This window comes from Ambystoma mexicanum, chromosome 12, assembly GCF_040938575.1.
Source record: "Ambystoma mexicanum isolate Mex_15411 chromosome 12, UKY_AmexF1_1, whole genome shotgun sequence".
NCBI classification, from domain to species: domain Eukaryota; kingdom Metazoa; phylum Chordata; class Amphibia; order Caudata; family Ambystomatidae; genus Ambystoma; species Ambystoma mexicanum.
The window spans coordinates 1,219,826,761-1,219,839,920 of NC_090936.1; the positions used below are offsets into that span (position 1 = coordinate 1,219,826,761).

The window sequence follows — 13,160 nt, forward strand, 5'->3', positions numbered from 1 at the left end:
TGTTAACTGAGAATCCTGAGTTGGCAAAAACCAAAATTTGGAGAGCGGACTGGATTAAAACTTGCGAACTAAGAGCCAAATCTAAACTAATGCAAGAGGTCCAAGGTGAAGCTAAAGCTTATGGTCAGAGGTACACTTACCTAACCCTACTTCCGGACCAACATGCAAGTTCCTTATACATGCGCTTCAGGCTAAACATGATGGAAACAAAAGAGCGAGTGAGCAGTTGGGTGAAGTGTGCTGACACTGATCTAATGTGTAGATTCTGCAGTAAGAATAAGGAGACCTTAAAACACCTAATATTGTTTTGTCAAACTCTTCAACAACAAAGAGAAACCCACTTTGGAGCCCTGATTAATGAGCACCAATGTATGACGGCGGACGACTGGTGGACAGCTCTATTTGAGGGGTCCAACAGAGCAGTCCTATTTGCATTAACAAACTTTCTGCGCGTAGTAAAGGGACGTCTGGACGACCAAAAAGTAAAATTGGGTGTAATCAAAGACATGAAACCTATACCAGTCGTCATCGGACCTACCTCTTAACACGCCACGATGGACGTACTAATAGAGATGTTAAGACGTCAATGGTGGAGGGAGGGATGGATGGATGGATGGATGGAAACAAAAAATTCATACGTGATGTATGCTTTTCTTGTTTTGTTTGTCTCTTTTTAAAGGTTGAATAAACCAATAAAAAAATAAATAAATAAATAAAGGCATCTGTATTCTAATGCAGCACACACAGCTGCTTATGGGCAGTGTTGCTGGGGACTCTTGGGGACCTCCTTTTAAGATTATTTTTCTATCTCCTCAAGTAACTACAGTGCTTAAGGATAGAGAGATACTTAGTATCCCTCCCAAAAACTCAATAGCCTGAGAGAGTGGCCCACACCACCTTATGTGGAGTACCAAAGGGATACCTAGTATCCCCCTTCTCTCTGATCCTGTCATATTTTAGTCACATAGTCGGTCCAGAGGGTAGAATAGAGAGAGTGTCGCAGAGATTGCGGAAGAGCCCCAAGTAGGGATTGGAAGCAAACAGATGGATGTTGAGGTCTCGAAGTAGAAGTTTAGAGGCAGGGAAGAAGTGGTCAACCCATTCAGAGTTGAAGATGGCGACCTGGCCAGGTGGCCTGTAGATGGTGGCCACAGTTGGAGAGAGGCCAGGAGAGATGGAGAGCCTGCAGACCAGGCATTCAATGGAGGAGTAGGCCTGCGTAAGGATGACAGAGGCAGGGATCCACTCAGGAAAGATCTGGGCTACTCCACCTCCAGGACGGTACGTCCTGAGTTCAGAGAGGATCTTTTAGCCATCGGAGGAGAGTATCAAAACTTGTGATGGAACTGGCCATGAACCATGTCTCGGTGAGAGTGAGGATGTCAATGTTGACTTCAAGGAGGTGACAGATGTGTTTGACAACAGAAGAAGAGTTGAGACTAGCGATTTGGAGCGGGTTGCCATATTTGAAAGACTTCCATAGTGGAGTACATGCTTGAGGTACGCCCTGCGGAGGTGGTAGTGGGACACAAGGGTGGCCAGAGGCGTAAGAGGAAGGTGCGAAAGAAGTGGCTGGAGGAGGGAGAAAGTTGATAAGATGCAGGAAACGCCTATCAAAAAGGAGGCGATTGGGCTGAGGGCTTGAACCAAGACAGTACCATTCAGACCGACATTAATGATTGTCTTGGAGGAGTGGAAGGAGGCCAAGAGGATCTCCCACCTAGTGCTACCATTAATTGGAGAGGAGGCAAATAAAAGTAAAGTGTTTAAGAAAGAATAAGAGATTCAATTTTCTTAGAGACAGAACGGAATAAATATAATAAACTGTCAAGTGTGTTCCCATTAGAAAAACCCTGGCAGGAGAGTATAATAATAATAATAATTTGGCATTTATATAGCGCTACGGACCCTCAGGCATCTGAGCCCTGCTTATTATTACCCACGGTGTGTGGTGCTCATTTATCGACCTCGGAAGGATGAAAGGGATGAAAGGCTGAGTTTGGCCCTGCCAGGATTTGAACCTGCGTTTGCAAACTCTGCACGAATGTCAAAGCGAGCGCTCTACTCGCTGTGCCACTTGACCAGCTACCAGGCAGATTCACGTTGCATATGTGTTCATGTGAGAAAAGCCCTGGCAGGAGAGTATTCCAGGCTGATTCAAGTTGTAAGAGTATTCATATAAGAAAGCGCTGGTAAGAGAGCATACCAGCTAAGCTCAAGTTGGACGGTGTGTAAAGTACTTCACAGGGGGATGTCCTGATAAGGATACATCCGGACTCGCTAAAGACTGGGCTGATGTATCTATTAAAGAGGAGAAGAAACCTGGCCGCAAAGTAATCCAGTTATCCTACCAAGATTTAGACTAACAGCCAAGTTGTCTTGCATACCAGTTGTGTTGTTGATCAAAAGAAACCCAATGAATTGATATTCTTAAAAGTATAAAGCAGAGCAAAGAGAAATTTAGGGGAAAGGGAACTATCCGCTGGAACTATGAACTTTAACCTTCTGGAACTTTTGTTTTGGAGTCACCCTTTTCCTTTTTGAACCTTTGTACGCTACCCAAGGCCAAAGACATTTCCTTTTTCACCTTAGAGTTGATTTTCCAAATGTGAGGCCCAGAATAGTATTTTGGACAAGGGCCATTTTGCTTTGGACGTCTTCACATCCGACAGACCCTTAGTTTTGTTTTAGGTAGGGAAATACCTCTTGAAGTAGGGACAAAGAGGCATTTTCCAACCCCTTTTTGTTTCAATAAATGTTTATAGCCCAAACCATAAATCCCCTGTGTTCGTGTCTCATTTCTGGTTCCTCACACCATTTAATAGAAAGGGCAGGAAGGTTTTTGCTTCATGCAGTCTGTCCTTGAGGGTGGTCCATGCCTCCTTTACCTTGGCAAAGTTCTTTTTTGGTCTCTGGTTGGTGATCTCACGAGCGGCCGAACATCTGCCGTGTGGTAATGTAAAAGAGGGCTTTGGAGTCCTCGTTCAGGGTGGCAAGGAGGCATCTTGCAAGATGCTTGTCTGGCCTCTACACGGCCGACTGTGTGCCGAGAGCGATGGCAGTGGGGGATGGTTACAAGGAGGCACTCCACCTCGCAGAACTCGGGGTTCACCTACGACATTCAGGCTAATCATCTGTTCATTAGACAACCATAATCTAATCGAGGCTAAAGCCGACGATTCCCTTCAGAAATTCCAATACTCAAAAGCAACAGCCAAGTCCCAGGGCCTATTGGTGCAGCAAACTACAGCTTGTGCTTGCATGGGTTGAGTGTTCGGCCCTTCGCCGCTTATGCCCACCGAGGCCTCAGTCAAAAAGCAGTCACACTGTCCTCCTAGAGGCAGAGGACCGGGTACTACCCCCAGGGGTATATCCACCTCAGCAATGCCCTCCTCAGCCCGGGTTGTGAAACCCCTGTGAAGACTATTTCCGCCATCTGTCCCCGGCAGGCAGTTGGGGGGTGGGTGGGGGAGGGGGCGGGAGAAATCTCCCTGTTCAGTGTATAATGGGGTCACAACACGTCCAACATTTGGGCCTTGCTGGTCATACACCAAGGATATTGTCTCCATTTTGCTCAACACCCTCCAGTCCAACTCCCCTTAGCCGATAAATCCTGTCCAGTTGCAGGAGATCCACCAGCAAAAAGCCCTGTACAACCGGTGCTACGCTCGGAATGAGCCGGTGACTGGAATTGAATCTATTTTCCGGTTCCGATGGAGGACAGTGGCTTTGGCTCAGAACCTCCAGGTCCTCAATCTGCCGGGCTGGCTGGCTTTATTAGGTCTTCAGGATGCCCACTTTCATTTGCTGATTCATCTCAAGCACACAAGTAACAGAGACTATTTCAAAGCCATTTGGCGTGTGTTTCAAGCAGAAGGTTAATAAATAGTATTTCCAAAATGGTCCCGTGTTCTTAGATCTCTTCTAGCGTGTTCTTATTTGTCACCATGTTATGCCTTAGGCCAGCGACTGTTTCATTGAGTGAATTGTTATAGCTGTTTGTCCGTCGAATATTAAAAATAATCTTAGTAGGCCCATCGAAAGGGTAACCTGCAGAGGGCCGGCCGAATGCGCAGGAGAGACCGAGTGTAGCAAGAGAGCGCAAACCAATCAAGGTAGGTTCGGGGGTGGTTTTTTTACTGAGAATTTGTTTCTAAATTATGGGTTAAAATGGTGCATTTTACAGTAGACTTGCTATTCTAAATTAGGTAAAAGGCTACACAGATTACAATCGGTTTTGTAGGGTAAGACATTAACAGAGGCCCAGTAGATGCCAAGTTACCAACCTTGCACAGGAGAATTTTCCAATGCATTTTCATGTCTTTGTCCACTATGTGCCAGGCATCTGCAAGTGTAAATAACATATTCATTTCGATTGTGCCCACACATTCATTCTGGTGCACCTATAAATGCCAGTATTCATGTTTGTTTTGCTGATAATGCCACTAATGATACGATAACAAAACATGTTCCTGCAGGTTCTGCCAAATATGCCGGTACCCCCACATAAGATCATACTCCTGTTGGCTTTGCCATAATGCCTGTAAAAGATGTGATGCCAAGGTAATAAAACATTACCATGTGGCTGCACAAATGCCCTCCCCCATGTAAGAACACCTAGGCTGCCTTTGAACTTAACACCAGTAAAACAAGTCCTTGCCATGCCACAGTAAAGAAACATGCCATTCCCTCCCCCATGTAAGAACAATCATGTTCGCTTTGCCATTAATGCAATTTCAACATTCCATGCCACAGTAGTACCCAGACAGCCCATTCTAGTACCCTCAGAGGAACAGACGCACACACGCACCTACAGAGATATACACACACACGGAGATACACACACACACACACAGATATACACACACACACACAGATATACACACAGATATACACACACACAGAGATATACACACACACAGAGATACACACACACACAGAGATACACACACACACAGAGATACACACACACACAGAGATATACACACACACAGAGATATACACACACACGGAGATACACACACACACACACACGGAGATACACACACTGAGATATACACACACACACTGAGATATACACACACACATAGATACACACACAGATACACAGAGATATACACACACATACACAGATATACATACACACACATACACAGATATACACACATACACAGATATACACACATCCCTGAACATTCCTAAATCGGAACAAATCTCGGCCGCACGAAGAGCTGTACACTGGCTCCCGATTCAAGAAATAATTATTTTTAAAACCCTCTCGATCACGCAAAGGTGCATCTCCAGGTCTGCCCTGCCTTATGTCCCAGAAAATCTCTACGACTCACTCATCCAGGCCCATTAGAACACCATACTCCCATCGGCTGGCACAACCTAAGTTTAAATACTTTAAAGTGGGTGGATCGAGATTTCCATCCATAGCAGCTAAACAATGGAACTCCCTCCCACATCTTCTGAGTGCGAAGAGTCCTTTTGGGTTTTCCGTGGAGCTCTCAAAACCTGTCTGTCTGCATAATCTGGTGAGCCTATGCCTGATCTTCCCTCCTGGATCGTTACTGTCTGTATGTAACTTCCAACGTGTTCTTCACTTCTGTCTGTATGTAACTGTTAATCTATCCCGCATATAGCTACCAATTGCCAACTGGCCACTTGTAACTGGTACCTGTAACAGCGCCTTGATGCCTTCGGGTATTTGCATGCTTTATAAATGAATAAATAAAAAAACAATGTCATGCAAGGGCTTGTAGTGTAAAGGTGTTCTATTGCTTGTGCTATTGAATTAATGTGTTACACCACGATCTAGGCAACCTGAACCTGTCCCTGTGTTTCAGCAATCTTATTAAAGTTTTCTGATCTTGTATTACCTAATGCAGATGTTATGTGCATCAGTGATTGCATACATTAATGTTTTGTCATAATCAAATATTATTGCCTTTTTTTAGGATCAGCAAGTTTATGCAAGACAAAGAGCAAAGCTCTGTGCTGATTACCCTCCTAATGTCGTACCTTCACAAGAGTAACACTGCACAGGTACTCCTTTTCACTTCATTCCTTTAAGTGAACTCAGTTAAACATGCCCGTCTTGGCTCTGAATCCATTGCGAGGAATGGACTAACTACAGCAGATGTGTAATTCAGTTCCGTGCCCTCGCATGTCGCTCTAGTTAACTTGGTGCCAGCCACTTATCATTCTCATTTGTTTTTCCCTTGTTCAAGAACCACACAGTCTATTCTGTTATCAAATCTCATTTCAGACTTATGCACTGTTGGATATGCAGTGGAATGACTGTGGGCTACCAGAACCATGCAGTGGTGTGCACTTAGACATCTCACAGCACTAAAAAAACCAAGCCAATAACAGATAAATACACTACAAATGACACATAACGTTACATTATTATCGTTGTTTTGATACTCAGAGTTCATAGAAGAGAGGTTGAAGGTCACCATAGGGAGGAGTTTGGTGTCTGCAGCAGAATATTTATGGTAGGTTAGTTTGCCTGGTGTTAAACGATGTATGTACATGTATGTGGCTCATTACTCTCAAAGAGGGAGAGCGGAAAGTATTTCAGATGATTGGAACCAGAAGAGAGAAGCTTCATCCCTGAGGACATTGCTTGTGTTGTATAGATATGGTGGGATAGTGTGTGTTAAATCCGTGGGTACTGCAGGAACGTGTAGCAACAGTACTCTGGCAGTGGGTCCATTACACTATTGTGTCTGAGAAGGCTTTACATTGAGTGTCATGCAGACATCATAGAGATAACCAGGAGGGGGAGAGAGGCTGATGAGTCCTTTGCTGCGCTTGCTTTGAAAGCTAGTGTCTTGTAGGCAGCAATGTGTGAAGGTATTCAGGGGCATTAAGCCAGTACCCAAAGAGAGGGCATGCATATAGCAAATGAATACCCAAAAACGGGCCCTGTCATGCCAGTCAGAATACACATTTGTGGGGATTAAGCTATATCCAGTATTATTCTTAACAAACTGTTACAAATTACGTGCTGCCGGCATTCCACGATCGCTAATATGCAAGATCTGATCTAAGTATGCCCCTTGTTTCTGCCACCCAGGACAACTGTTACATCTGACATGCCTCTTGGATATTCTATGAACACACAAAAATGTATATTTTTCAGAACTTCTGATTGGCGCGAGCGTGCACATTTTGTGTTTTTGTTTTTGCTACTGCCTGTCTATGGAGACCTCTTGTGGGGTGCTCAGAGGGGCCCAGACCCTCCCCAAGCAAGCAGATGATGGCCCTGGGAAACCCTTCAGATAAGGGGTGTATTAGCCACTTTTGCTTCCTAAAAATAGGCAAATACTTCATAAAATTAAAAATATGCAGTACAAATACTCCCCGCAAAAATAGGAGTGACACGTACGACCTTGTGCGCCCCAGCTTCACTCACACAGCTCCATGGATATGTTGGGCCAGTAGTACACGTAGCACCACAGGAAGAAAGAACTATTATTACTCCCTGATTGGAAGAAGTAAACATATCTTTTTAATGTGTATGAATAACTAAGTGCAAAGAAATATTACAAAATCATTTCAATTTTCCGGTTAAAACATAATTTTACTCCCTTATACAAATACTTCCATTGGGAATATTTTTACTCCCTAAAAAATCATTTTACTCCCAACTTTGAAAAATAGGTAGTAACATACTCCACTTCAAAATGTCATCTGGAGCACTAGCCCTGAGGGTAGCTGCGAGAGGATCACCCGCCACCCCCACTTAGCCCCATGTTATCTAGAGGACTAGCCCTGAGGGTAGCATTGAGAGGATCACCCGTCATCCCCACTTAGCCCCATGTTACCTAGAGGACTAGCCCTGAGGGTAGCATTGAGAGGATAACCCGCCACCCCCACTTAGCCCCATGTTATCTAGAGGACTAGCCCTGAGGGTATCATCGAGAGGATCACCTGTCCACCCCCACTTAGTCCCAGGCAAAGGACAGGGGCCTGTCGCATGGAGAGACTTGGCTCCTTGAAAGGGAGGCCTTAGTTTGATTGGTAGCTGTGATACAATGTCTCAAATAGCAGCTATTCCAGTTATACCTGAAGTGATCACTACTGGTGGTTCCCCTTTAAAGGACCAGAGCTCCAAAACTCCAAACAAAGATGTAGAACACAAATTTATTTTCTGTGATGCGGGCGTCGGAACTCCAGTCAAGCCATGAAGGCAGTTTGAAGCAAGCCCGTACAGACACCCAGTTGAAAGTGAATTTTTCTACATAACTGACTCTAGCAGCCCATATAAAACAAACGAATATAGTTGCACTACCGGCACAATGACTTGGTGCAGCACAAACATGCAAATTGACATTTTCAGCTCTGCTTGCTCCATGAGCAAGCAAACACAACTATGGCATTTTACATTTTCTGGTATACTCCGAAATGCTTTTTCCTTGAAGACTCACTACTGGAGACCCTCACAATCCAGGAGTGCAAGCTCTAGGCTATCGACCCCTCAAGGAAACATGACTGGAACTGTGACATGCAAAGCAGCAGAGTAGAATCCAAAATGGCAGCTACCTTTAATCATTACTATTATTATGGTGTTCAATGAGCATGGACCTAGCATCTTGTTTGGTACAGATTTGGGGTAGGACACTTGGGGAGTACTACAACAATCTCAGCCTCCTGGCAATAGGACCCAACCTTTGGTAGAAATCTGAACTACACAGGTTGGTAGTGTGGTAGAGAAGCCAGGCTTATCTCAAGAGGGGTCAATGTGAGCAGTAGAGCGGTTACACAAAGATTCACATTGACAAGTATTCAAACAAACACTTAAACTCAAGGTTTCTTGTAAAACTATTTATTTGCTTGCTGGTAGTTGTTTAAGCCTTCTTTGAAAGGGAGCAATATAATAGCAACACACAAATACCTTCAAAAATACACACTTTTAGTTCCTAAATCAGCAAGCGCCCATTTGATATGCCACAAAGACACTTCCTACACCCTCAGGTGACATCAATAGTTAGGACACTGTTGACATCGATATGTTACTGTTAGCATTTAGAATAGCACCGAGATGTGTTAAAGAAAAGGTTATTAAGAACAAGCAAGAGATCACTAATACACTTAAGCAGGCAAATACTTTTCAACCCTCCCCAGTCTCGGAGGAGAGAAGAGTCTTTCAGTGAAACAGGCTAGGTCAACGTCAATGGGCAAAGGTCTATGTAGCTGAAGCACTTCTTGCAGGTAAGTAGAAAAGTCTTTGCACAAGAAGTCTTTAGTGAAGAAGAAGAATCAATGTAGGGCCACAAGCTGTTAGGCTTGTGAAGAGTAGAAGCAAATCTACAACAAGAGGTAAATTCTCTTACACTTTACAGTACCTTTGGTTAGAAGAAAATGCAGCAGATGACTTCTGTTCCTGTGCAGCTCTGCAGATCCTGGTGTTCCTGGGCCTCGTTCGTGGGGACAAGAGTTAGGACTTCTGTGGACTCGTGCACTGCAATGGGACGGTTACCGACAGCAACCGGCAATCTTCAAGCTAATGGCAATTCAATGTTTCAGCACCTTGCGTCTACCGCAAAAGGCACCACCGCGGTTCCTGGCTGTCGAGATGGACTTTCCTTGCATCTGGGGTCCAGCACTCTGTTGAGTTGGCTCAGGCTCGGTCACTCCTGCATCCTGGGAGTCCGGAGGATCTATCTGGAGCTCTTGGCCAACTTAAAAGCAATGCACACAAACCAGTGTTCCTCTCTCTGGCATTTTGGTTTCCAGCAACAACTCTGTGGAAATTCAACCAGCTCTGAGAAGGATGTCCAGGTGGCTAACTTTGGAGTTGATTGGTCCCACCAACTCAAAGGTGGAAGTTGTCCTTGCAGGGGCTCCTCTGTCGATATGAATTTGGAGTTTCAGCACAGCAGTAGGGCTTCACTGGGCAAACCAACGGTCCAGGAGTTGCAGCAGGCGTCCTCTTCAAGTTCTTCTTCGAATTACTTCGTCCAGTGGTCGACTCTGCCTTCCAAGCCAAAAAGACTCACCTTTTATGCAGGTTTCTCCCATTCATTCCAGCCTGGCTCTCAATCACCCAGCAGGGTGGCTGTCCTTGCTGGACAGCCAGCTGGCCAATCATGTAGGAGTGCATTCCTGTCTCCTAGGAGACTAAGCACAGCGTGTGTCGGCACCTCCCTCACTTTCTGCCCGCACCAGACACCCTGGAGTCAGAGGTGGGCTTCACTTGTGAAACCCGCCAAAGACAAAATGAATAAAGGGACCAAACCTGGTTTGGCGCGCAGAGTAAATCTCAAGAAGGACCTTTCCACAAAGAAATGGCGAAAAAAAGACGACCAGGGACATTTTGACAAAAATGGCACCCAAGGGTGCTTTACTGCAGCTGCGAACGCAGCCCCCGGTAAAGACAGACCACGGTAGTAAAAAGTAAACCACTGCCACTAGCCATTCATCGAGGAAAGGGTAACATGAAAATGTTACATGAGAAGCTAGACAAAGGGGATAATGTAACCCCTCCCACACTCTATTGTAAGATAGTGTGTGCTGGGTCTAGAAAGTGTAACTAAAGTCAATTTCACTTTACTGCTCTTGGAAACAGTAGTTATCCAAGAGAAAGGTTGTTAAACCTTTGGGGAAATCTGGAAGACTTCCCTGTAGCACTACACTGAAGGTGCTGTGTGCTACAATGTAAAAAGATGCCTATGGAGTTTGTCAGACTCCAAAAATCAAAAGAAACACAGAGTAACAATCACATTAAAATACATGAGAGAGTGGGAAAAAGGGTCTCACTCTCTCCAGGTAAAAATGAAAAAGTCCTAGAGCCCAGCAAAAGAGCTGGGGGTCTCTAAGGTAGAGAGGAATTAGCACATTTCTGAGAATTCTTCCTAACACATCTCTACACAAAGGAGCAACTATACAAGTTGTAGGGGGAAGTCCACAGTGAGGGAAGTAGAGATACGAGAGAGGGACACCTAAGAACTGAAAAGTGGCTCAGATCACCCACAGCTGAGCGAGTTAGGAACAGCCAAGCATTGGCCCTCACTCGCATATCTAACCAAAGAGGGATTTCTGGCCTGTAAAGGCCCACCTTCTGAGTAAGGCTGTGTCAGTGTTTGGAGTAGGCATTGACATGAAGAGATTGGAGAGCAAGGAAGGAGTTGGGCGTGGAGTGTGGAGAAGTTAATGGAGTTGATGGAGGTATTTCAAATGGATTCATTCCTTCCATGGCTTCCTCATCTATGATGATCTTTCTCCAACACAGCTGTCTTTGGAAATTGTATCGCCACCTGGGGTCGCAGCACGGCTCCTTGTTGGCTCCTCTCTGCTCCCCGTGCTGGACGTAACATTGGGTCCACTATAAATATATACATAGAGAGAGAGAGAGATGCTGCGCTCTTTGACCTCAATTCCTTTTTTTCTGTGCACTCTTTACACAACGGGAACAGCGCTAATTGTTAGCTTTCTACTGCATCATGCCTAACACCAGTAAGGCATTGCTCCTGACTCTGGTACCCCTCGCCTCTTTATTTGGTGGACCCATGAGCAATCAGGCTGACCGTGGTTGCCTTCCTCCCCTCAGTAAGTGACAAGTATGTGCTAGTCCTAATGGGCAACAGGGTGGCCTTGCATTAATTCAATATGCAGGGTGATGTAGGGTGCTTGCCTCAATATAGAGAAGCAATGCAACTCTGGTTCTGGGCTCTGGAGAACGGCGTATCTGTGGCCGTGGCCGATCTAGCTGGTGCAGAGAACGTCATAGCGGATGCCTTAACTAGGCCTTGTATGAGTGGGAGCTCTGCCCCAAGTTCTGGAAGAGATCTTCTCCTTGTGGGAGGACCTCTCAAGTGGACCTCTTCACCTCCAGGGTCAGCAGGAAGTGTGTATTCTGCTCCAGAGAATTTCCTCGGCAGGGAGCTGTGGGGGGGCACGCTGACAAACAAGTGGGTCTTTGATCTACTTTATGCATTCCCCGTTATACCACAAGTTCTCAGTTGGCTGCACTGGTTAAGGTCCATGTTGATTTTGATCACTCCAGACTCGTCCCAGAGGACATGTCCATCCACCCTCCCTTGTGCCTCCCATTGAGTGAATCTGAAGGGTGGGTCCTCACCGGAACTGCAGGAGCTTGATCCTTAATGCTTGACTGCCGAGAGGCTGAGATACAAGAGTGGGATTTGTTGGCCGACGTCCTGAATGTACTGCTATCAGCTCCATGCCAGACACAAAGTCCATTTATGCCTGCAGATGACGTAAATATTCAGCTTGCTGTAGGAAGAATGGTCTGGACCTTTGCACTTGTCCTACCTTCTCTGTTTTGGATTTTCTGCTTTCATTGCCCCGGACGGGCCTTTAAATTGCCACTATAAAGAGCTACTTATCTGCTATATCATTCTTTAAAAGGATGCCTTAAGCAAGGATCCTTATTTCACGGTCGCCACTGTTATGCAGTTTTTGCAGTAATTGTGCATCCTGTTTTCTCCACTCCAGTTTGTTCTTCCTATGTGGGACGACTTTGTAGCTCCCGCATTCATGTTTGAGAAGGTTGCACACACATTACTGTTTGAATTTCCATTGCGGAGAAGGATGCTCCCTTAAGTTGAGCAGTCCTCTAGAGTTCTGTGGATTAGGTGGTGCTCTCCTCTCTCCTCCCGATCCACCTAATGCTGCAGTAGTCTTTCATAAATGAAGAATCAGTGGGAGGAAGGAATCTATCAGAGGAACAATTTACTTACGTCTCAGTATGTTTTTTCAAGGGATTGCATTCTCCCGCTGATTTCTCATCTGATAGATATCCTTCAATTGTCAGCTGCTCAGAAACCTTTTCGACGGGGGCGCAGTACGACTAGACCTTGATTGTCGACTTCTCTTGATTCAACCATGCCACTTCTCTACTCCGGATGTGACTTTGGCCGTATATAAATTACATTACTGCACCACTGTACCTCCAGTTTCTTTTTTCCGTGCACTCGGCACGCTGCTTTTTTGGAACGTTCTCAGTGTGAACAATTTTGTTCAATAATTCGTCGAGATATCAGGACCTAACATGACCTAAACCTTTCAAGCGTTGTCAGTACTGCGGCTCGAAGATGTGCATCACCAACCCCCATGTGATATGCGTGTGGTGTCTGGGGAAGGAACACAATGTAGAGTGGTTCCTGGCAGCAAATGAACCCGAA

At 45.3% G+C, this 13,160-nt stretch overlaps 1 protein-coding gene across 1 annotated transcript in view; it reads left to right on the forward strand.

The window, feature by feature from the left end:
- The window catches only part of UTP20 (UTP20 small subunit processome component), a 1,390,303-nt gene that overhangs the window by 769,815 nt on the left and 607,328 nt on the right, over positions 1–13,160 (forward strand). The window contains exon 32 of the mRNA XM_069629877.1: positions 5,961–6,048. Coding sequence (XP_069485978.1) covers positions 5,961–6,048 — 88 coding nt within the window. The remainder of the gene's footprint in view (positions 1–5,960; positions 6,049–13,160) is intronic.